Source organism: Cygnus atratus, chromosome 3 (genome assembly GCF_013377495.2).
Source record: "Cygnus atratus isolate AKBS03 ecotype Queensland, Australia chromosome 3, CAtr_DNAZoo_HiC_assembly, whole genome shotgun sequence".
Classification (NCBI taxonomy): domain Eukaryota; kingdom Metazoa; phylum Chordata; class Aves; order Anseriformes; family Anatidae; genus Cygnus; species Cygnus atratus.
Window position 1 is genome coordinate 119,117,957 of NC_066364.1, and position 25,206 is coordinate 119,143,162.

The 25,206-nt window shown below is 44.6% G+C and overlaps 1 protein-coding gene across 1 annotated transcript; it reads left to right on the forward strand.

Annotated features, from left to right (window-relative positions):
- Positions 1-23: 23 nt before the first annotated feature.
- Positions 24-19,481, forward strand: BUB1 (BUB1 mitotic checkpoint serine/threonine kinase). The gene is made up of 25 exons (XM_035565404.2): positions 24-87; positions 199-258; positions 336-480; positions 987-1,183; positions 1,783-1,823; positions 2,554-2,660; positions 4,088-4,137; positions 4,261-4,451; positions 5,333-5,493; positions 5,843-6,177; positions 7,068-7,120; positions 8,756-8,893; positions 9,916-10,008; positions 10,964-11,054; positions 11,434-11,506; positions 12,137-12,317; positions 12,900-12,978; positions 14,021-14,214; positions 14,451-14,591; positions 15,245-15,360; positions 16,710-16,871; positions 17,066-17,223; positions 17,317-17,494; positions 17,768-17,874; positions 18,305-19,481. The coding sequence occupies exons 1-25, from the start codon at positions 71-73 to the stop codon at positions 18,498-18,500; spliced, it is 3,264 nt and encodes a 1,087-aa protein (XP_035421297.1). The 5' UTR covers positions 24-70; the 3' UTR covers positions 18,501-19,481.
- The last annotated feature ends 5,725 nt before the right edge of the window (positions 19,482-25,206 follow it).

Here is a 25,206-nt window from a genome sequence, read left to right on the forward strand (position 1 = left end):
GGCGGCGCGGGGTCCGGGTGCGCGTGCGCGCCGGGTTTGAATCGGCGGCGGTTGGTGCGGCGGCGGCGACATGGAGGCGGGCGGGCGGTGAGGGGACGGCCGGGGGGGCCGAGGGCGGCCTGAGGGGGGGCCGGGGGGAGCCCCCGGGGTCGGGGGGGGCTCCCGGTACCTTCCAGCCCCTAACGTCCCGCCCCGCAGGAGCCTGGAGGCTCAGCTCCGGAGCTACGTCGGCAGCGACCCGCTGGAGCCGTGGGACAGGTGGGTGCGCGGGGCCGGGCCGGGCCGGGCCGAGGCGTTTGGCGGTGCCTGACCCGGCCCCGCCCGTCCCCCCGCAGATACGCGCGGTGGCTGGAGGGCTGCCTGCCCGCCCCGGAGCGGCGAGCACGGCTGCCCGGCCTCCTGGAGCGGCTGGTGGCGGCGTTCCTGCCGGACGGGAGGTACCGCCGGGACCCTAGGTTCGTCGGCTACTGCCTGAAGCTGGTAGGTGCGGGCTGTGGCGGCGCTCACCCCCCGAAGGTGCGGCTGCACCGCCGCCGGGCAGCTTTGCGGCTCCAGCCTGTCCCCCTCCAGCCGTGCGGAGGAGAGGAGCCGCCCGGGCTGCCTGCTGCCTGTAACCTGGCGCTGTGTGTTCTGAAACGGTCTGGAACAGCCATTTGTCCTGTTCCGCGCCTGCGGTGCAGATTAGCCAAGCCTGGACAGGGCCGTGAGAGGAAAAGGAGCCCTCAGGGAGGTGGTGTGGGGTACAAATATGTTGATCTAAGAACTCAGAGAACTTTTTAGTCTTGCTGAAGGGCAGCACGTTCCTTTTTAAAAGCTTTCTTGTTAAGCTGCTTAGCTCATGAAAAATATTTACCAGCTGTTTCTATCTTTAAAAAATGAAGCTTTCTTAACGTGGAAAGTAAGAAATTGTTATTGTTTTTTACTCCTGTAACCTCTTTGGATGCTCTTGAAAGTGCTTATGGGTTATGTGTCTTTGTCTTGTGCAGGCAGAGTTCATCACCTCTCCTTGTGAGTATTTTGACTACCTGTATGGACAGGGAGTTGGTGCAAATGCCTCTGCCTTCTATGTTGCTTGGGCTCAGCAGCTGGTAAATGAGGGCAACGTGCAGTGTGCGATAGCTGTCCTTCAAAAAGGACTTCACAACCAGGCACAACCACGAGAGAACTTGGAACAGCTGTACTGGTAATTCTGATACATCTTTTACTTACAGAGCTATTTAGATAGCGTTTGGTGGTTGTTTTTTTCTTGTCTACCTCTGCTATAGCACAGAGCATATATACACCAATGATTATTTTTGTGAAAGGTGGGTATAAGCTTAAGGATGATTCCTTTTTGCTGTTCAGTATGTATTGTCTATTTTGAAGGGTGTACTGAGAAAGCCTGTACCACAGTGCCTTGAGTGAAGTAGGGCTCAGAAAGAAAATCCTGAAACTGGTTGATTCTTTTGTCTATTTTTTGTTAAATAGATCCAAATTAAAGCATACCTTGGATTTACTGAGTGTGAGCTTTGTTAGTTGCTTATCATGAGGTATATTCCCTCAGCTGATGATAAACAAGATGATTTTCATCTCTTGCTGCCTATTGCAGAGTTGTTTTGCATTTTAGAATGTAAAACTGCTAGGATTTGCTCAATAACATGTCCTGTAAGTAACGTGAGTATCCTAGTGTTTGATTTCTAGGCATGAGGACTGTGCAAGGAAATCAAAGGTTTCTGGGGGTGGATGGGGAGGAATGGGGGACAGGTGACTTAATGATAATAACTGATGTTTCTTGCAATTTAGCTGGCTGCAGAATTACAATCCTCAGAATCCTCCTCTGCAAGGTGAGGCTACTGATAATCTGCCTGTGAACTGTACCTCAGTTAGATGAATCTCTTCCCTTGATCAGTGGGTTTTGTCACTGTGAAGGAAGCTGTTTCGTGCTTCCTTTCTCTTAGCCCTTCCTATGTCTAAGTGGGATTAACAGAGCTCTATGTGGGGAACCTGCTGTATTGATTCTATTCTAGCTACAGTGTTAAAACATCCAGCAGAGGTTTGTTTCAGTAAAGCAGCTGAAGGCTGAGATGTTATAATTTCAATATGAGAATATTCCTATAACTAGGAATGTGAACAATCAAAATAAAGAATGTGAATAACAGCTCTAAAATTAGGGAATTAATTATTTAGAGCAATAATATTTTAATAACAAAACTTAATTTTTAAGTTTGGTGACGAGCTTGTGCTCCTTACCAGACACAGATGGTAGCTGGGTCTTCTATCATTGATGCTGCAAATGATAGCAGCATTTTTTTTTGAGTGTAAAGAAATAATATGCACTGTAGAAGATGCAACTGAGAGCTTTTGTTAAGTTCCAGAGCTAGTTGAATGATTACAAAGTGTAATATGTTTCCTGTAGAAACTGTTTTTTTACTGTTTTCCTGGTTGTATTAAAAATTCTTAAGTGTATTCAAAACACAAAGCTGAAGTTTTCCAATGCTTAAAGTTGTAAGTAAAAATTCATACATGAGAAAAAGATTTCTACTCGTTAATGCAAGCCTGTGTAATCTGTCCCAGGTGCTGCTGTTATAAAACCACTTCAAACTTCATATGCTGCAAATCAAATGTCTCCTCAAAAATGTGTTACGAATCTTAATGACCCAGCATATACTTGCAATAATCAGGTAACAAACTTGAGAAATGAATTAGCATGGGGAAGACTGTGGGACCCTTGCATAAGTTTTAGGTTAAAGAGCTTGATTGAATAAAAATGTTAAAATATTCTAACAATATCTTCTACATCTCAGAAATGTTGCTGATGGGTTTTAGGCTCTAAGCATCACATCTTCGTAGAAATAGTTTGTTTGACAAGTATGAGGAAAGAGCTGTTAGTCACTCAACGCATTTCCAGTATCCCAGGCAAAGAGTGATCCGTCCAGCTAGTTAGTGTTCTTTGCAGGGATAGTACTATAAATAGTATTTTGTCTGTTGTGATTGAGTATCATCTACACTGAATTTCCATGCTACTACTTTTATATGCTATTGAAGAATAAATAAAAGATAATGCCAGAGGAAGAACAGAAACTTCCAAAATGGTCCTCAGTGGGATGGTGGCTTTGCGTAGAAGTCAGTCTGTTGATGATGGGAAATTACTGGGAGATGACACTCTCATGGCTTCTGAGCCCCTCTGTGGGGGAATGTCAGTAGAGCACTCTGTAGCTTGCCACATCAGTCTGTAGCAAGTTCCAGCTGAGGTTCTGTTCATACCTTGTGGAAGTTTTAGTTAACTTCACAGCCCAGATTGTGTCACTCCATAGTCTTCTTCCTCCACCCCCTTCCCCACAATAAAACCAAAAACGAAACCATATTAATTCTAACCCATCTTAGATAAGTACCAGAATGCAGCACTGTAGTTCTGAGGTTTGACAAAGCTAGTTAAATTTCTTTGCAACTTTTCTGACACAATAAGATGAAAGGTGAACGGGGGGGTGTGTGAAATTTAAGACTGAAAGACTGTGGGTAGGAAATATGTCAGCTTTCTCAACTTTGTCCTATTTTCTAAAGTGCTTTTGACTCTTTCAGTTTGGTATTGCCTGCAAATACTAAAAGGTGTCATGGATGATGGAATAGGGCTTAACGCTTCTTAGACCTCTTGCCTGCCTCCATACCCCTGAAATTGGATAGCTTGTCAAAGAAAGAAATCGGAGGGGGCCATCCGGTCTGTTCTTTACAAACCCACGTGATCTAGAAATTACATTCCTGTTTTTTGGGGAATAGAAAATGCCTGTTCAACTAGTCCCAGAATCCTTCCGAGGACTGCAGTTTCCAGAAGTATATCCTTTTGTCTGGATCCTCTGGGATCTTGCTCATCTTCCAAAAATTCTCAGTGATAACAGCAGACTCTTATACAGCTAATTCTTTGGGACGAGCTTCCTCAGGCTGTGATCACTTGTATATTTCTCCTGATCTGTTTGTTCTTGCTATGCTCATGGCCTGAATTGTCATCTCTTCAATCAGAATTAAATATTACGGACTTCCTGATTGCTAGTCCTGTCAAAATGGATGGCTAAATATAATGCTGGATTTCTTTCTCCCTGCCCCACAACTTTAGGGTCCTGATTGTGCTGGTACTCAGTCCTGCTCTTCTGGTGAAAGAGAAGTGTAAGTTTAAAAAAAGGGGAGAAAGAAAGAGGGGAGGGGGCCTCACTTTTGGGAAAAAAATAACATACTCCCCAGAACAAATCCAACAAACTTGAATAGAACTTTTTTTATTTTTCCTCACAGAAAGTACGTGACATACCTCTCCAAATCTGAAGTTCTTCCTAAGTCATCGTCTGCTGCTGTTGAATGTGAGCAGGTTGCGATGTATAATAAAAACCTGCTCATATGTGAAGGCTCTGAACTTTCATTTGAGGAGCTCAGAGCCAAGCGATACTTCAAGAAATACGAGCGCCTCAGAAGACAGAAAGAACGCGGTATTCTTCTCCTTCCACCTAGCTATTTCAAAAACATTCTCATGTTCTTGGAAAAGTAGCACCTGTCTGTATTCATGTCTTTTCAAGCTCTGTAGCCTGAAAACTTTCTCAAAGCCCAGGTTATCATCCCTGTACAAAAACAGGCTGTGGTAAGCTGGGAAACGTTAGTAAACAGACCAAATGACTGACGTGTAATGGTGTTAAGTTGTCTTCAAACCCTTCAAGGACTTAATTCCAAAACTGTCACGATGCTGGTATTTAGATTTTAAGCTCATCCTTTGGTTTTGTCTTTTGAAGCCTAAATTTTCTTAAAAAGTGGTGTTCCTTCTGAGGAAATTGCAGGCACGTGCAGACAGCTCTTAGCAGTACTAGTTACTCTGATGTGAGTTGTACCTGTGGCTCTCTGCTTACCAGCTGATACCTATAATTCAAGATGAAGAATATCTTTGTTTCTCTTTGTTTGTAGGCTGTAATCAGAGCCCAGAGTATGCTTACAATTGTATTTCTAAATGCATATTTAAAACAAGTGTTTGGGTGGATTTTTTTTATTTGCGGTAGTTACGTATGATAATTCCCAGCAGGGACAGCAGGCTCCATCTCCACTCAGATGTTACCAAAGGGTTGCTTTGGTAGAATTTTTCAGAGTTTAGTGTTCTTTTGTGCTGAAGATGGGAGCCGTGAGCATGCTTGCAGTAGGAGCACTGAGGCTGGCACTCTAAGTGCAACTTAGGTGAGAGGTATCCTGGCCTGTGAGAACTCCTTTAGAAGCATTAGGGCTGCTGCTGGTGTCCAGGCTAGTGTTGAGATAGTGTTGTGTAGCTGTCCTTTTTCATCGTTTTATTTAATATCTGGTTTACTTAATATTGACATTTCTTCATTAGGAGAAGAAGAGAGGGATTCCATAAGAAGAAAAGAGTCAGCTGTCCTTGAACTGCAAGCCCTGCAGCAGAAGCTGGAACAGCTCACTCAGCTCACCAAAAGTTTGGAGGAAACTAGACTGGAACCAGCATCTACAACATCAGCTGAACAAAATAAGCCGTTGGTGAGTATGGGCTATGATAAATAGGAGCAGTCCTCTTGAACTCTCCACGTAAAATTTAGCTGCGCTTTAGATGGTAGCACAAGCAGTGTGTTAACCAAATCTGGAAGTCGAGGTTGCAATATCTGACTAGTATAGATACCCGGCATAACCTTAAATACACGATGAAACATTTTTAATTGTGAAACCTCAAAGATTGGTTTTGCTTCTCTGTGATCTAGTTTTAGTTGCGTGTGAAAGTTCTCTTAAGCATGATAAGCTATTCTAGTTATGCAAAATAAAAGGGCAAATGGTAATGTTTGTACATGTGTGTGGGTTTTTGAGGGTAAAATAATGTTTTTCGTCTCTGAAGATATATCCACACGTAGCACCCAGCGCAGCTCTGCAGCAGAAATGGATGGCACCTTGTCAAAGCTCAGGTCTGCAAACCCTCCAAGGGCTGGTGCCAGACCAGCTTCAGTCAAGCACTTTGTCATCAAATGCTCTTACACTGAAGTCCATGAACCCAGTTGGCCACCAGATGAAATCTTCCTTGTTGTTGGAAGCAACGTATGAAAAGGACACGATCAAAACTCAGCAAGAACTTGGAGAAGTCCAGAAGAGTTTGTTACACCCTCCATTCAACAGTGCTCCAGCTCAGGAGCAGGCGCGCCCTGACTCAACTCTTAATTGGAGCACTGGAGAACAGTACGTATAAACAGTTCGATTCTTGCTCTACAAATTGTGCAGTCTTCTGTAGTTACACTTTACTTAAAAATTAACTTGAAGAAAGGGTTTTTACTCTTCTGAAAAAAATCTGAATTAGCCTGTGGAAACCAATGTTTAGACATAGATCAAACTCTTATAACGTATGATCCTTATTTCAATCTTTAATTCTTTTCACCGCATGTCTTAGTTGTAATAACTAAGAACAAATTCATTGCATAACCAAAGCGATTATTCAGCATTTGTGTCCCTGGCGTGCCCAAAATAAATAACAATGTGCTTAGTTCATGCAGATACCAGATGTTACAGCTTGGCTGCAAATGTCTCTGGAGAAGAAAAAAGTGGTTTTATTTATCTTTTGCACTTTGGCTTGTGTGACAGAGCTAATGCATGAAACAATTGGGAGGTGGGAGGGAGAAACCTAGGTTGGCAAAATGGGTATGTCTGAGTAGGTTTGACTGACAAGGTGAAACAGAAGCAGTTGTCATTCACTTACATAAGGGAATTACTTGGAGGCAAACTGTATCCAAGAATATTTAATGCCTGCATTTTATCTTTTTTAAAGGACTCTGCTGCCTTTCTGGTTTTGTGTCTATTGGCAACTGTGTGAGAAAGTTGGGGGCCCAGGGGAGATATAATAATTTTCTAAAAGTTCTTTGACTTCATTTACGTGTCCTTTGTGTGGAAAAAGCAGGATCCCTGGTTGTCGTTTCTGAGGTGTTTCCTTTGTTCTAAGCTGAGAAAGGACCTTTTACTGCTTAAAGTGCGTTATTATTAAGTCCTGAACTGAAGCTGAACTTTAAAAAAATAATTTAATTTAGAAGAAAGGCATTTATTTCAAACTCTAATGGTTTTTAATCTTTCATTTGAAGGCACTCGAAAAAGAGATCCACTGGACTAACTACTTGTGTGGACGTGAAGGAAGGTAATAAACTAACTCTTGACAAGATCAATGCAGCTGATGTGACTTCACTGGCTGGAGTTGAATAGCACATAGCTTTTCAGTTTTGGTAGACCAAGACCATCTTACTTGAAAGTTCTTGAATATTCAACGTAAATGCGTACAGGACTTTATCATGTAGCTCTACTTGATGCCTGAAGTCTCACACCAAATGTGTCGGATGGCACTATTTCAGTATTTGCATTTCCATTCCCTTTTGAATAAGACATAATTTTCTCTGATAACTACAAAGAACACTTAACTATTGAAATTCCTTCCCAAATTAATTGTAAAAACAACCTAGAAATTTTGCTTTTAAAGCAAGATCACCTATTTCATCTGTAGTAGGAATTCTGGATCTTCATTATATTTTTTCCAGAAGTGTGGTGGATGTATACGTGAGATTATGTGGGATACATATGATGTAGGAGCAGCAAGTGAATTGTATGATTTCTTGAGCTTCCATTACTACTTATAGTTCTGCATTTAGATGACCAAGATGAAATATTATGTTTTTAACTTCAAAGGAATTTCTGTTTGAGTTTTAATACTCTGCTAGTTGACTCTTACTGACTCTGCGTTTTCAGACGTCAGTGACTGGGCACAGTTGCCACCAGTAGATACTGGTTTTAGCGGACCACTGCTTTCCAGGGAAGATGACCCTTTTGCTGTTTGTTTTGGGAGGCTATCTTCTGAGTGGCTAAATGATGATTTGCCCTTGGGAGGGGATTTTTCTCAGGTTACTGGGAGCGTGTTTTGTCTTCCTAAAGAGGTGATGTGGCAGAGAAATGAGACTAAAATACTGAAACTTAATACAGCAGTAACCTGGCTGAAACAGTGACCTGTAATACAGAGGGAAACAGACTATGAGATCCACTGATCCCTTCCAGTTTTAAACTGTTAGCGCTTACGGGCTGTTTCTACTTCACTACCACTGTGTAAATTAACCTTGGCTGGCTGGGAACTCTCGAGGTCTCTGACAACGTTTCCTTCCCCTAGTTTCTGCCAGAACATTCAGGGACTTGGGGGCAGACCTTAGAGTAAGAATGTGGGCAAAACATCCTTTTCCATGTCATCTTTTGCTAGGTCCCTTACCTTTCTGAGCAGTGGATTCCGTTTCCTTATTTTTCCTGGTTCTTTTTTTTTGTACAAGAAACCATTGTAGCCACGTCTCTCACTAGTTCCAACCCTAGTTAAGCTTTTTGACTTTCCTGACTCCATCCCTGCATGTCTGGGCAAAGTCTCAGTATCCTTTACATGTAGCTGGTCCCTGTTTCCACTTTCTGTGCAATTCCTTTTTGGTTTGAGCTTGGTCAGGAGTTCTTTGTCTTCACTAGCTTCCTTCCTGCTTGACTGTGTCAGAATGGATTGTTCCTATGAATTGAGAGTGATGTCCTCAAAGGCCACCCAGCTGTCCAAGGTCCATTTTGCCCTTCAGGGCAGTCTCCCTTGGGAACAAGCAGATCACTGAACAAGCCAAAATCTGCTCTCCCAAAATTCTGGGTTGTCATTCTGCTACTCCTCTTGTTTACTTCTCTTCCTAACATTTTGCTGGCTACTGAAATGTTGATAAACAATCCCAGGCTAGTTTAGAAATGATCTTGCTGTTTTCTTTTCTAGCATCTCGAGTTGGAAATTCTTCCTTTGCTTCTGGAAATGCTTCTCAAGCTACACCAAATACCTCCCTCGGAGGAGCAATGCAGGCAACGCCATTCAAAGTGCAACCTTCACCTACGGTTCATACCAAAGAAGCTTTGGGTAGGCATCTGGAATAATATGCTAGTTTCACTGGAATTAATAAGATCTTGCCTGGTAACTTTAGTGGAGCTGAATATACAATGAGGCTATCTAGCAATAGGAATTTACACCGTTCAAAGAGGAAAATAAAATTAATGGTATTGGTACTCTTCTTTTGCAGTCGACTTGGTGACCCAACACTTTGACCATATTCTTCCAAGACAGGGGCAGTAAAACTCAGCTCAAGAAATAACAGCCTTACTAACATCCCAGCAGCCACATGTTGTCAAATTCTGAATAAGTCACTGGTGACACACCTCCTAGGCTGCTTTGGGCAGCATGTTCAGCTGAGCTTGTCTGTATTGTCAGTGACTCTTGTTTCTGAAATGATGACTTTCAACAGGCTAATGTGGAAGAATGTTAGGAAGTTAATAACTTGACTCTTGTTGATATTAACCTTCCCCCAGAGTTCAAACCAGGGTGCCGTATGCAAAAGCTTTTTGTTTTATAGGATGAGCATTATCAATTCTAAACGCCGATTTTTCAAAATCCCACAATGGAAATTGTGACTTTTTTCCGATATCAGATGTGGAGTGATAGTACCCAGAAGTTATTCTGTTCCTTTTGTGTGCTTCTTCCATGTTCTTCTGTTTTGGTAGTAAGCCTGTTAACTACTACTATGTAGCAAACAGCTGCTGCTGAATATAAATCTGTAAAAAAGAAAAACTAAAAAGCTTGTGGTATGCAATAGTTATCCAAATCTCTAAAAAATAAAGGAGAACTTTCTCCTTTAGAAGAACCCAAAATCTCATCTTTGAGAGTGACGGTTTTTTTAAAGAGAAAAATTCATGGCACCAGCAGATATGCATTGGTTAAGTCTAATCTTCCTGCTCAGTTATCTGGAGTGTTGAAATGCAAGAATAAGGAATAATAGATCACTGGCATTTGATAAATCATAAGAATCATTCAATTCAACTATTACAGAGCGGAGAAACTTTTTTTTTATTGGGTGGCATTCATGTATTTTTCTTTTCTATTTCTAGGATTTCTAATGGATGTGTTTCAAACACCCTTCTCACCTGAACCATCTCTTGAAGAGAGTGAGGAGCAATTTGAGGTCTTCTGTAGAAAAAGGGGTATGTACTTTTTTGGCGTTTTTTTTAGTCCTTAATATTTCACTTCTATGTTTCCTGCTTACTCCTACCACTGTTCCCCATAATTTTGAAGCAAGTAGTTGTGTGAGTCAGTGTAAAGTGAAGTAATTTCTTAACCCGGTAGTGCATTTAATTTATTGACAAGTTCTAAATGTTGGTGCGCAGTCAGAACAGCACAGGCAGAAGTACTTTACTGCTAGCAGCCTATTAATGTCCTCATTAAATGTTGCTTCTCTGTAGACACTTCTGCAGTATTTAAAACCTGACTTTGAAAAGTGCACAGCTGATACTTGATATGAGTAAAGCTTTGTTTCTAAGCCATTTTGCAAGCTAGGCGTTAATCTCTGAATTGCCATCTTATCAGTAAGTTAAGTCTGTCTGAAAGCTGGGCAGTGGCTTACAACAGTGAGCTCAGGGGTATTTCACAACAGGTTGGATGCAGCCAAGGAAGCTTCTGTATTCCTGGCCACTCTTGGTTTTCTGAGATGGAAAAATCTTTCCCATTTCCAATCATTTATAGGAAAGACCAGTCGAGACCAGTCGAGCAGTAGTTCTGAGGATGCTCCTGGATATAGCCATGACTGTATCTCTTACTCTGGCTTTAAGCACTTGCATGTTTACCTTGTTTATCTGCTTCACTTTCTTTTCTTTTTTAACGTTTCTATCCAGGCTTTACAAGAAAATAAGTTAGTATATCTATTTCAAGTCCCTATGTGCCAAAGCTAACCAATTTATCAAGCCACTGACCTTTCTCAAAACAAGCACCTTACTTCTAAGGGGTTCCTCACTATAGCGTGTCTGTGTCTGACCAAAAATAATTGTGCGGTATCCTAAAAGAAAAGGTACAACTTCAAGCCCCTCAGCTGCTTCGTTAGGGGAAAAATGTGACTGTTTATATATCTCCACTGTGTGACGATCAGCGATCTCTTATTTTAAGAGCCTGATGGAACCTTGAAAGTTAAGGTTGCTGCCCCTGTCGTGCCTATGTTTTCTATCTTTGAAGATGAGAATGAAAAAGAGAACAGCAGGTAAGGAGAAAAAAAGCAACAGAGCTGTTTATTAAGAATTACATATAGGATTGATTCTATTCTATATAATTCTGCTATGACTGTATTTGCAATATGAGGATTGGCTTGAACAAAATCAGTAGCAGCTGTGGGGAAGTGGCATGAGAAAGCTGTAGTTGCTTCTCTGTAGAATTGCGCAACTTTCCTGTTTGGACAGTGTGCTTAAGATGCTTAATTTTCTGGACAACTGAGGATAGCTTGTTTCTTGAGCTACTGCAGCTTCTCTTAGTATCCACAAATGGTTTTCTTTAAATAAATAAAGCCATCAAATCTTTGTTACGATCAGTCTGTCTTGGAAGGTTTTGGGGGAAAAGTTATTCTAAACTACCTGTTTTGTCAGAATCCCACAGCGTAAAAAGAAGTCAGAAGAGCCCAGAACTATTGGACAACGTCCCTTGACTGACTGTACAGAAGTGAGTGTTTGATCTTATTGCAAGAATTAGCCTTGACGACGGGTTAGGTAGTTATGTTTCTTCTGTCCCAGTCCTTCAACAGTTCTACAAAGGATATTTTATTAAAGCCTAGGTACCCCTTTCTGTTCACTGACAGTGGGATGAGCTTTTTCACTTGTTAATTTTCATAAAAATTCTAGGAGCTTAATAGTGGAGACTTCTATTCCTAGAACAGATCTGACTGCAGTTGATGTGTAGATTTGGCGTCTCTGTAGGGGAGGAAGGACAGGGAGAGGGAACGAGAAATGCCTGAAGTTGTGCTAACCACCTGACAATTTTCACAGCCAAGGAGATGCATGAAACTTCAGGCTGCTTGGATGCAAGTGAGAAGCTTCTTCAGATTCTCCCATGACAATTTTTTGATGTCTAACGTTTTGCTGTGGAACTGATTATTGCCAGCATGCAAGTCTGACACAAAATTATATAAGCCTGTGATTTAGGCTATGTTGGCTTTCCTTTATTTTTCTAATAATATAAGTTGACACATTCAGACTCTGCATTACTGAGACTGGAGGCTGCTAGTATGTTACAGTGCAGGTCTGACAGGACAGTTTTGATGGCTTAAATCTGTGTGTTTATTTTCCTGTCTAGGAAGAAACAGGGACACCAGAGTTCTTGAGGGATGATTATACGGTGTGGAATGTACCATGTAGTAATAAAACATTAGCTGCCAGTCCAAACAACACAAGAGACTTTGCACGAGCTGCCCAGCTTGTATCAACACCATTTAATTACCTGTCAGCACATTCACGACGAGCTTTGGAGGACAAAGGTAAAATAATGAATACTTCAGGTTCAGAGCATCTAATTCAACTCTGTGTAACTATTTCTATGCCCTACTTACCTTGCAGGCCTTGCCAAATACAGCGTAGGTATGGCTGTGCTGCTGCAACTTCTGAATGCAAATTCGTTGCAGAACAGCTTCTGGGAGCACGGGCAGGCCCAGCACTTAAGCTTTCCAAGAATTTCTTTAACTGGGGATGAAAAAGAGAAGGTGGCAAGGGACAGGGGAGCTTTTGACTGTGCTGTCAAATGGCTGTTCTGAGCTGTTGCAGAGTTCTCAGAGTTGCAGAGTTCAATTGACTGAAGTCCAGGCATCATACTCTTCAGTGAGGACCCTTATGCTTGTCTGCCCCTCTTTCAGCCTTGGAATACTCTTCCTTGAAGAAATCAAGCTGTTGTCTTTTCTTGTATGTTTTAAAATAAGCTTGTTTGATGCTTGCTCTTGTGATACCTTAGCAACTTCCACATCTGCAGTGTGACTCTACCCTTCTTGTGTTGGTAATAATACTCTAAATGTGCTTGTCTTTTGGGAAAATAAGCATGTGCTATTGTTGCTACTCCCTTTGTTCAGCTCCGGGGGATGACGTGCTGCAAATGGATTTGGAGTCTTCTGAAGAACTGCACAGACAGACAAAAACTAAGAAGCTAAGGTATAGCATTGACTTGCTGAGATTTTCAAGACTTCAGGTTGCAATGCAAATTTATGCCAGCATAGGCAGCTCTGCTGTGCTGCTCTTGGTGCAAGTTTTCCAAGCAATCTAGAGCTAACATATTTGAATAAGATTGCTAAGATGTATGCTAAACAGTCACCCTGTGAAGTTGCATGAACCTGGGCATGGTGATTATGTCCCTGAAAATGCTCCTATGACTTAATTTTTTGTCACACTGTATGGGTATCAAGTGCTTGAACAATTGTACTGATTCTTTTAAATCTCTTTTTGCCCCTGGGGGGTGGCAATAACTGCTAGTTGGTAGCACTACTGCTGCATTTGGGGAAGCAGTGTTTGCAAGGCATGTGGGTGAAACAGACATTTGGAAAATGCCTGACTTGCAATAATTGAACTGCTGCAGTTAATAAATTGGTGTTAACGTGACCTCCCTATAGAGCCTTGTGTAACAGTTTCCTTGGGAGGCTCAGCAGTACCTTTTCTGTAACATACATCTCACACTCGAGTGTGAGAATAGACGTGTTGAATGATTCCATAGAGATGATCAAGAAGAGAACATATGATGTGCATTTGAAGGCAAAGGTCACCTTGTTGATTCTGCCAGCATTCTTCCTGTCACAGGATGCATTGCTCAGTATATATGGATATAGAGGTTAAAGCAGTTCTGCTGAGCTGCTAGGTGTGAGGTACCTTTGATCTAGAGAGCCAAGATGTTCTACAGAAGGTTTTGTCAGAAAAGTCTGCAGGCATTATTGAAGAGTAAATGCATAAAGTAATCATGAGCAAATATGAAATGCTGGTAAGTCTGCTAAGCTTTGTTGTTTTTGAACAGATTTAATTGCTGCTTGAAGTAAAAGATGTAGATAGCATATGGAGGCCATTCTTGATCGTATGGATAACCACGCCCAGAGTTCTTATGGTTATGGCAAAGGTTGCAAGCATGGATGTGTGGTGTACTTGTGGCTTATTGGAGATGTCAAAATGCCATGGCAGTACTGTCAATTAATATTATTTTGTTTTAAAGATGTAGCCCTGCTCTTGAACACATTGCAGAACAAGGAGAGCATCAAGGAAAAGCTACAGCTGCTTCTCACAAATTACGTGAGCAGACTGCCACTAGTAGAGCTGAATATTCATCTGTTGGGGTGGACAAGAATTCCCACGACAAGCTGTCTGGAACTGAGCAGGACAGGACAGCCAGGACTGGTAGAGCTTCAGGTACTACAGTTTTCTTCTGTGAAGTTTGAGACTGGAGCAATACTTTGTTCCAATATGCGGGTGGTCACTGTAGTAAGCAGTGTCTTGTGGCTCCTGCAAGGAGATCACTGCTACGTACAAGATAGGAGGTAGGACAAGTGTGAATCAATTATACTCATTCAAATATAAGTGTGTGTGCTGCTTCTTTGAAATGACACTTTTCTTATAGCTTAAATATTGTTCTTCTTTCTGTGAAGTCCTTGTTGAGAACCCATGGGATAAGGAATTGATTTGCAAATTCTTATCAGAGCTTCCTAAACCACTCAATACCTATGACAACTATTTTGAATGGAAATCTGCTCTTCCAACCATCAAACTGAAGGCTGAACTCCCCTTGGGTAAGAGCTACTTGATACATTTCATTTTGAAGCACTTTTTGCAGGTTTTTCTGGGAACTCCTGAAATATTTTTTCTAATCCAGTTTACTTATGCATATATCCAAATAGCTTCCAGATTATCTAAACCTCAAATTTGAAATTAGACCTTTTTTGTTTGAAATCGGAACCTAACTATTTTTGTTTAGGTATTCTGAGGTAGGAACAAAGATACTTTTCCTAGTTTTCCTTTCCTGGTAATTTGTGACACAATTCTTACACTTTGTATAGAACAGCAACAGTCCTCTGTCAACAAAATCTGTATGACAGTAATTGCAACATACTTCTATGGCTTAAACATTAGTGTTTATTTTTTAAGGAATGCACTTTAGAATTTGATTACTTCCAGGGAGTTGGACTAAAATAGAAACACTGATTTTAATGTATGGCACTTCGTAGCACTCTTGTTCTCTTCAGTGATTGCAGGCTCGCTTTTATGGAAAGCATGGCTAGCAAGAAGAGCAAGTAGAGAAAGACTAGCACTAGGGTTAAAGCAACAATTTGTTTATGGCTGGTGCTTCCAACCCCCCAATCCCTCCCCCAAGTATTGAAGTCTCATCTGTGAAGTTTGCAAGCAGGACTTTGTGTTGCTAATCTCTTTTTTCCATCTCATAAAGGTTCTAGCTCATTCCATGTGGACTGCTTGGTTGGAGAAGGAGCTTTTGCTCAAGTCTATCAGGCTTCCATTCTGGATGCCAGTAACCCTAGGAACAATCAGAAAGTAACATTCAAGGTAAGTAGTGTTGATTCAGAATAGTTCTGCTGGAAAATTCTGGAATCTTACAGTAATCTGACACCTCCCCGGATGGATTTTGCTGAGGTTTATTTATAAATATGTAATAAAGCATACTGGACTATCCTCAAAGCCTTGTTCAGTTTGTGTGCTGTAATGTCCGACGCATTCTACATGGAAAGTTTTTTATCCACCTGCCAGAACTTCCTCTTGATCTTTTTATAACATAGTCATAGGTAGCCTGGCTATAATTCTTAGTCTTTAGGGCATCTTTCTCAGCTGAGCAAATGGAGCTATTTGTGTGAAATGCTCTTAGTCCACAGCAAACTAAACTGTGTGTGAATTAATGATAAAACTGCTCTTACTGTTGGGTCACAGTGAAAGGGACACTTGCTTCCAGATGCATGCCTGCTAGCTTTCCACAAGCATTTTTGCGCTTTATGCAGCCAGCCTGTTTGGTGGCTGCTGGCTGTTGTATACTCTGCTGGGTGATGCCTCTAGGGTGCAGTTTTCTTAACAAGCGAGCTTGTCTAGATGGAGGTTGTAGGTTGAGCAGCTCCCTCCCTGCTCTCTCCTTCTGCAGCCTGCTTCAGTGCAGGAATGAGCAACAGATGATAGGATGTGCTTTCATCAGAACTACTGCCAAAAAGAAAGTCTGTACAACTGCAAGGTCAGTTTAGCCCAAGGGGGTTATACTCGATCACGCAGTCATGCATCTGCTCCTGGCTGAAATCCCATGTGCACTTATTACAGCCTGGCTGAAATGTGGCTGTGTGATTGAGTTGACACCCTAACCCGCTTCAAATCTGTTTTTCCTACCTTTGGAATCTTTTTGTGGATCTCCTTTGCATCGTTTCAATCTTCCAACAAATACGTATTTTTATTATAATACCTTAACTGGAAGTTTTCTGGTAGCTAAATGTAATGTTTAAGAAGCTTCTTTTTGAACATCAGGCATTTAGTGTTAGGGAGAGGAGTCAGAAAGGCTCTTCTCTTTGGAACTCATCATAAACCTTCCCTTAAAGCATATGTTGCCAGCAGGAGGCTGAAACATCGATGTTTTCAAAAGGCTAACATTTTGAATAGCATTAAAGAGCATGTAAGCCACAATGGAATTGTGGCATGTAGTTGAAGTAGTGATTCAAGAGAATTATTTGTTCAGTGGATTGACCTGAGGTTAACTACTTGAGATGTAAGTATTTTTATTCGATCAAAAAGAAAAGTGTTTAGGAACTTGAGTCTGAAGTTTAAGAAAAAAGCTGAGAACTTCTGCTTTTTTTTTTTTATTTACTAGGTATATAAAAAAAAAAATAACAGATATACCTAGTACATTACTTTTTTGGTTACAGGTCCAGAAGCCTGCCAATCCTTGGGAGTTCTACATAGCAACCCAACTGGTAGAAAGACTCGATCCAAGTATACGCCATCTTTACATCCACTTTTATTCTGCTCATTTTTTTCAAAATGGAAGCATTTTAGTTGGTGAGCTCTACAACTATGGAACATTGCTGGTAAGTGTGCTCAGCTTGTGTCCTGAACATCTGTGTTCCTTTCTGAGTGCTGTTGCCTTGCAGTATACAGATGTCTCTTCACTTAATGGAACTTCATTGTGAACACAGTCTGTACTTATCAACATGGATACGTGATCCATAGAGTTGTTTTTGGTGTAGCTGATGGTTCTTCCCTATCTTTGTTTTGTACACAGAATGCCATAAACATTTACAAAAAACTTCCTGAAAAGGTGATGCCTCAAGCACTTGTAATCTATTTCGCTGTAAAAATTCTTTATATGGTAGAAGAGCTCCACAGCTGCAAAATCATCCATGGTGACATTAAACCTGATAACCTCCTACTTGGAGAAAGGCAAGTATTTCACTTTGCTACATGTGATGTCAGTATATCATGGTATTATAGTCTCGATGCTTATCGAATTGCTGCTTCTCGTCTTGGTTGAAGGTTTCTGGATAATGATACATGTGACATAGATGGCCTCTCTCATGGCTTGACGCTCATTGACTTGGGACAGAGTATAGACATGACACTCTTTCCTGAAGGAACCACGTTTACTGCAAGGTGCGAAACATCTGGGTTCCAGTGTATTGAAATGCTGACACAGAAGCCGTGGAACTACCAGGTATGAGGTTGTAGAGACAGCCTGAATATTTGGAGCTTAATGCGTACATTAAGCATATGAGTAGATGAATTACAGAAATATTAGACTTTTGCACTGGTTCTGTAGATTCAGCTCAGTGCTCCAGGAGCATGATCCTGAACCCTCTTATGGAGCTTGCTCTGTTGGCTCCAAGGAGTGTGGTTTTTGCTTCTTTTTTGTTCTGAGTTTGTTTTTTTGCTAATTTTTAGTGGTTTGGGTATGCATTTTTAATATGGAACTTCCGTATACCTTTAGACAGACTACTTCGGCATAGCAGCAACGGTCTACTGCATGCTCTTTGGTACCTACATGCAAGTGAAGAATGAAAATGGTGTCTGGAAGCCTGAAGGTTCCTTCAGAAGGTTGGTGTCAAATCTTTTTCAAAACTCCCATCTATAGGAAGATATATCGTTAACCTCAAACCTGGTAGTAGTTTCTGTCACAGCTTTTGGCATTGTTTGCCTTTACCTCTCAGTGCTCTAAAAAACACGGGTTTAGTGCACAGGAACTGCCTCACAGAACTTACTGACTAAAGTACGGAAAGCCTTTTGGCAGTGGATGTAGTGAGTTGCATAGCATTCTTGGCTTCTTGCTGCCTGGAAGGAGGAAAAATCCCTCTGGTTCACTAAGCAGCATGCCACAACAGAAACTGTTCTGTTACATGATGGTCTGCAGTTGCTCCAACCTGTAGATGGGGCGGGAATGGGTAAATACAGGAAACAGTATTTTAACAATTTAGACTTAAACCTTTTTTGATGCTTTTTTTTTGGTTGTTGTTGTTGTTCCTTTCAGGCTTGCCAATGCTGAACTGTGGAAAGAGTTCTTTGACAGCATGCTAAACATACCGAATTGCCATAGCCTGCCTCCTTTAGGAGTTTTACGCAAAAGGCTGAAGGACTTATTTTGCAAGTCATATGTAAAGGAAATAAAGTTCCTTCGGAACAGACTTGTTGTGTTGCTCATAGAGCACAAACGGTCACGAAAATAAGCATTTAGCTTGCAAAGTGATTGAGAATTGGAACATCCTGAATGTGAAATCTTTTTGTAATACCTTGTTTTAAAAATAAACATTCTTGGGTTAGCTTCAGGAATGGTAACTTTCATCTTTCTGTGGTTTCATGAAAGAAGTTGCACAGAAATTTTACTGCATGGAAACTAAGTGTTAATTGAACTTGCGTAGTTTCAGTGTGGGAGGCACAGGCATGCTAGAGACTGTCTATAGTTGTAATAATGTGTAGTGCATTTTGAGCGGCGGGGAAAAAAGCTGGTGAAAAAGGTTGCGCAGATGATGCTTGCAGCCTCACTGTGTAGAGGATTTAATCCAGTCAGGTGAAGGGCAGGCTTAAATGGAGAGTGTATGTGAGGTGTTCAGGATGCGTTTTTCCCAATAAGAAGAAGGGTGAACAGAGCCTTTTGGAAGGAGCAGGTTGTTGGAAACTTGAATGTAATTCCAAACTGAGATCCTACCATCATGGAAGATTCCAGAATCTCTTCTAGGAGAAGTGAAGACAGCAATTGGAAGTGAAATAGCCTACTCTAAAGGCTGCAGGAGGGTGAACTCGTGTGACTTGATAGACTCCTTGGAAAAAACCCTGGATGGTAGGTGTAAGGAGGACAAGTCCTTGTTCTCCTAGAAAAGCCACTGAAGCCATCTGCTAATAACTAATGAATATGAGGGAACACTCTTTCGAGTCGGTGACAAGATGAGTGTGCGGATGAGCAGCAGCGCTCGAGAGTGCTGTTACTGCAATTCTTTGAGGTTTGTGGCTCATACATTCACAACTCTTATGCTCTACTCTTTCTCTCAGGAACTTCTAGGTTGAAAGAAACTGAGGTTAGCAGATGAGATTTAGATTAGATAGAACTTAAGTCACACTTGTCACTTTTGTTACATTTGCTTCTGACCAGTCACAAAAAATTATTAGAGACATGGGCAAAACCAAGAGACAAATGTCTCCCTGCTGGAACTGAAATGGTTGTTTTCTGGTCATTGCGAGGTTTTGTTTTCCCTTACTGTGGCAAAATGTTGTGTTGTGGTAGCTGGCAGCTTCCTCTGGAAAACTCCGGAAAAGCATTCCTTTTACAAGTACCCTTTTTTCTCTTTTTTCTCTAATATATTTCTACACATTTCTTAATTACAGCAGCCAATATACCAGTGCACTGCGTGGTTACTACTGCAGCAACGCGCTCACTTGAGTTGGGTGAGGTTAGCTTGGCTTCATAGATACCTTGTCAAATACAAAGTGTCAAACTAGCTTAGCTTTGCCCCAAATCACAAGAACTTCAAAAACAATTGCTTATTTGGAGCAATGTATCCACATTCACTCATACCAAGCGAACCTCTCAGGGGGAGGCTTTCTCTGCCTTTGCATTTCTTCAAAGTAAAAATTGTTCAAGCTATTCATTCTTGTGGCTGAACATTTAAAAGGACTCTGGGAACAGCTGGGGCAGGACATGGTCTACAGGCACCAGGAAGGCAGGAATGAGCTATGGCTCGTGCTCGTGTGGAGGGATGTTTCCTCTCGAGCTCCCCTTGCTGCTTTTCATTTCTGTATCCTGTACGCTGCTCAGCTGAGCCTTGCTGCTGAAACATCTGTGACCTTTTCACAGAGCCACAGCTCTGATCGCTCTTGAGGGCTTTCCAGCTGCACTCGCATGCTGAAGTGTCCTGACCTGCCTTTGCTCCCCTCTCCCAGGGTTCCCACGTGGTGGTGAAATCTCCCTGGCTGCCCTGTCTTGGGACTCGCAAGGGCGCACGCTGGGAGCTACGGCTGTGTGCAGCAGGTGCGCCTTTGGCCGCTTGCCCGAAAAGCACACCACAGCTTATTACTGCCTGCCTCTGAGCCTCTGTGGCTGCTGATTGATCTCGAGGAGTAAACACTGACTTTGTTCCTCGCGTGCTGGCGGCACTTCGCATTAATGCCATACCAACTCTGAGTAATGGATCGCTCACAGTGCGCCTTTGACTGTCGAGAAGCAGGAATTGCTTGGAGGTTCCCAGCAGCGAGGTGCTTATCTTCCTAATGGCCTTGCTCCTGTGTCAAAGATGAAATGGGGAGTTGTAACTGGGAGCTGCAGGATCTGGAGTGATTCATAAAGATAACTTATGGGAAAGATGAGAGCCAGTAGTCCTACTTGCCTGCCCCAGGGAAATTAGCACTCAGCATGTGCGCTGTGCCCCAAAATACCACTGTTCAGACGTTGTCAGTCTGACTTTGCTATCTAGAGGATAAAAATGTTTTATCAGCAGGGTGTAGGCTGTTTTAAAGGTTTTGGATAGATGGGAGCAGTTCTGTATTTTGCATGCAAAAATGACAGTAAAAATGTTTATATCATTTCAGAGCCTCAAATCTTAAAAGAAGGGGCTGATTTGGTTCACAATGGCTGATTTTGCTCAGATTCTGTGTTGTTTTCCTAAGTCTCACCAGTAAGTAGCCTGTTCCTGCTTCTTCCCTCAGTTAACATTTTATGGGGACCTTTCTCCAGTAGAAGTGCCAAGGTACAGCTGCCCCACGCTGCTCTCAGTGCTGTGTCTGTATTCTAAAAGCATGATCCTTTCCCCTTAGACTGGGGGCTTCCAGCAGCATGTGTGATGTGGGAAGGAGCTCTGCTTGGGCACTCAACCAGTTTTAGCCCAAGTCCTCCCAGAGCAGCGGGGATGAGCTGCAGCGGGGATGAGCTGCAGCGGGGATGAGCTGCAGCGGGGATGAGCTGCAGCGGGGATGAGCTGCAGCGGGGATGAGCTGCAGCGGGGATGAGCTGCAGCGGGGATGAGCTGCAGCGGGGATGAGCTGCAGCGGGGATGAGCTGCAGCGGGGATGAGCTGCAGCGGGGATGAGCTGCAGCGGGGATGAGCTGCAGCGGGGATGAGCTGCAGCGGGGATGAGCTGCAGCGGGGATGAGCTGCAGCGGGGATGAGCTGCAGCGGGGATGAGCTGCAGCGGGGATGAGCTGCAGCGGGGATGAGCTGCAGCGGGGATGAGCTGCAGCGGGGATGAGCTGCAGCGGGGATGAGCTGCAGCGGGGATGAGCTGCAGCGGGGATGAGCTGCAGCGGGGATGAGCTGCAGCGGGGATGAGCTGCAGCGGGGATGAGCTGCAGCGGGGATGAGCTGCAGCGGGGATGAGCTGCAGCGGGGATGAGCTGCAGCGGGGATGAGCTGCAGCGGGGATGAGCTGCAGCGGGGATGAGCTGCAGCGGGGATGAGCTGCAGCGGGGATGAGCTGCAGCGGGGATGAGCTGCACAAAGCCCCAGGTACAGTCGGGGCATTATTTTATTTGTGCATCTATCCACAGGAGGGAGACAAACAACAGACTTTCATAAATCTCCCTGGTCTCACTGTACTGCAGAGATGTTTTGTTGTGTCAGACGTTCTGCTCAAATTGTTAAACTTGAGAAACACCCCGCAGTTGGATAGGTAAAATAAACCCGGGCTGCCCAACACGCTGGCTGGGTGCTGAGAAAGTGCAGGGGCATTCAGCTTGAGAGCTGAGCCTTGCCACAACCAGGGATGTAGAGTTTGTTTTTCATAGGCCTTGCTATTCTGAGACAGTACTTTGGCCTGGGGACCACAGTGGGAGAGGCAGCCATGCAGTGAGCTGAAATTGCAGGCTGCTTTGCATGTAGAGGTACCGAGAAACTCTTGTCCTGTTGTTTTGATAAATGAAATTGCACTGTAGAGAAGCCTGTATTGATGGGAGGGGCGTTGACCACAGCACATGTGTCATTTTTGGTAATTCCCTCGTTGTTTATCTTCTCCCGGCTCCACCATTCCCTGCAGCTGGCGGTCGCCCTGCTGCGTGCCGCAGCACTCTCCTCCCCGGGCATCCAGCCCGCGCTCCCCCAGCCGTGGCGCTGGCACGCTCCCCTTCCCGTGCTGCGCTCTGCCTGCTGTCACAGGGGAAGCCTTCGGCCTTGATCCCAAACAGCCGGCTGCCCCGTCAGCTGGAGCGCATCAGCTGGAGCGCATCAGCTGGAGCAGCCTCCTCCAGCGGGTGGAAACATAAACACCCGGCGCTGGGGATTTTTCCTCCTCCTCCGTTTACTTTTCTTACGCGTGGAGCTAGAGCCAGCTGTTCCCCATCCAGGCACAGATCTCTGCCAGGGCTCATGCGCTCACAGAATTTCGTTCATTGTAGTGCAGCCTCCTCCGGTGCCTGTGTGTGTGCAGAAGGACCTGGGGAGGCTAGAGCTGTCCCTACTGGCCTGTATCACCCTGCACGCAACTGGCACGGCTGGGGGGGTTCAGGTGTGCGCCCCACATGTGTGCCATCCCTGGGGAGCGCAGGTGGGGCCCCAGCAGCTGCACCCGAGCCTCCAAAACCCAAATGTCAGGGCTGTGCCTGCTGCGACAGAGCCTTTGCCTGCACGCGTGGGTGTAGGAGTTTCACATCGTTATCTACAGGGGGAAGGGGGGAGCTGAAAGCTGCCCTGGCCCCTGGCTTGAGGGGCTCACCGAGCTCCCCCTGCTCCCTGTGGCCACTGAGGATGCCTGTGGGGATGCGCTGTATGGGCTGGGGGTCTGTAGTCACTGTGATTTTACTGTCCTGGGCACGCTCTGCTTTGCTGCAAATTCCTCTGGCTGTAGGCTGGTGGGGGGACCCTAAGGGCAGCACAGCTGGTGGGGACAGCTGGGGCCACTGCCCACGCTCCGCAGGGCTGGGTGCAGGCTGCTGCTACCCATGGTATTTTCCATTGAAAAGGGTAAAAGCATCCCAGGGCGGCGGCTGTGCAAGCAGGGTGACAGAAGGGTGGTCGGGGGGGCGGCAGGGGCCTCCTGTTTTCTAACCGACTTTAAAACAAGCTGCTAAAAAAGAGCTTTGATTAAAAAAAAAAAAAAAGTGCAAAAACCCAAAACCCCAGCTGGCAAGGCTGATGTTTCCTCTGTGTGCGCCGAATCCACGCTGATGAAGATCTCTAGGTATCCCCAGAGTTGCCCTTTAGAGATAACTCATCTTGGGGCCTCCACCACCCACGCCCAGAGGAGAGATTTCCTGGTGCGTGGGTGGCTTGCTCTTTCTTCTGCAGAAAACCCAACTTTACTCATTTTTTGCTCTGTGCCATGGTGCCCTTGGTGAGCCCAGGGCCCCTGCCAGGGTCTGACACTTGCTTCTCTTGTGTCCTCTAGGGCTTGCTGGTGGCCACCCATCCCCAAGCAGCCAGGGCCTGAGCCCTTGCTGCCAGTAAAATCTCCCTAAACCTGGCTTGCCAGGCACTGGAGTTCTCAGTTCCATTTAAAAAGGGGGAAAAAAAGGCAAAATTTAAAGTTAGAAGTCGCAGGCACCTCCCCACTGAGCCAGGTGCATGGTGACCAAGCAGCTCTCCCCTGTCCCATAGGTTGTGGCACTAACGTCCCCCAAGGTCCTGCTGACAGCACCTGGGTGTCCCCAGCTCAAAGGGGCTGGGGTGGCACCTTCACCCATTGTCCCGTGCCACACATGGGCTTTTTTGGGTGCGTCAGGGCTGCTGATGCTCCTGGCTGGTGCCAGCACCCGGCGCGCATCCGGCTGCTGCTGGATCATCCACATTGTCCCACGCCCCTGCCAGGGAGAAGCAGCGTGCTGTGGACTGAAAAACCTCCTCCTTCTCCCAGATAAGCATCTCCCTCTTTTTTTCTCACCCCGCGACATCTTCGAGGCTCTTCAGATGATTCACGAGCAGCTCTGCGTCTGTTGGTGCGCTCAGAGGGCTGAAAAATGACAGCGTTTTGCATGAAGCGCACTGTTGTGCTGTGGTAAAGGTCAGGCTCCAGCACCGATTCAGATAAAGCCTCGTATTTAAGGCATGTGGCTTAAACTGATTTTATCTGCCAGTATCAAGTGAAATAACATTTATCACAATGGGCTGGAGAAGCAGAAGTCATTTTTTTCCATACCTGGGTGCCGCACAATTTAAAATATTTGAGCTCAGCGAGCAGCTGAGTGCACAGTGTGTCTTTTGGGGTTTTTTTAGTGCTCTCCAATACTGTGGACTTCCAGCTCTCCACAGTGAGGGCTGTGCTGTCAGCACGAGCGGCCCCTAGCTGGGTGCTGTCTCCTTTTCCCTTTCCCTTGTCCCCACAGCGCTGGGTGCCATGGCCACGCTGGTGTGGCAGAGCCAGGGTGCGAGGCTTGCCGGCAGACTGCCATGCCAAGGCAGCACCTTTGAAATTTATCAAACATTCGATCTGGCGACAGACGGCACAGCCGAAGCCTTGAGATTGGATGGAGGGAAACACCGGGTTTTTGGCGGGCAGAGCCGGGCTGAGGGCACACGCAAAGGGGCCAGAGGAACACCTGGGTGACCCCGGTGGGGTTGGGGACCTAGGGCAGGCGATATCCCCACTCCTCTCTGTGTTCATCCCAAACAGGTGATGCTACTGGCGTCGAGGCCTCAGGATGATGCCAGTTGCTCGTGCTGTGCCCAGACCCAGAGCGTTTTTACAGACGGGTGAAAACTGCCATGCTTTGCAGTTCCCAGGGGAACTGGGGCACGGGGCCCCGGTGTGCATCCCCAAAACCGTGCCTGAAGGCGGGCTGTCGCGGAGGTGCAAGGGACGGCCTGTTCCCGCAAGGCGTTTACCCGACAGCCCTTCTGTTCGCGTGAGCCACCCACGCAGAAACCAAACTGAACGGTGAAGAGTAAATAGCAGAAGCATCTGACTGTCGACGCCATGCCTGCTGCCTGCCTCTCCCCTTTCTATCTCATCCCTGGC

Bases quoted from the DNA above. Each gene is read 5' to 3' on its own strand.
- BUB1 (XM_035565404.2), top strand. The intron at 481-986 runs GTAGGTGCGGGC...TGTCTTGTGCAG, and splicing joins TCGGCTACTGCCTGAAGCTG to GCAGAGTTCATCACCTCTCC. The intron at 1,184-1,782 runs GTAATTCTGATA...CTTGCAATTTAG, and splicing joins AACTTGGAACAGCTGTACTG to CTGGCTGCAGAATTACAATC.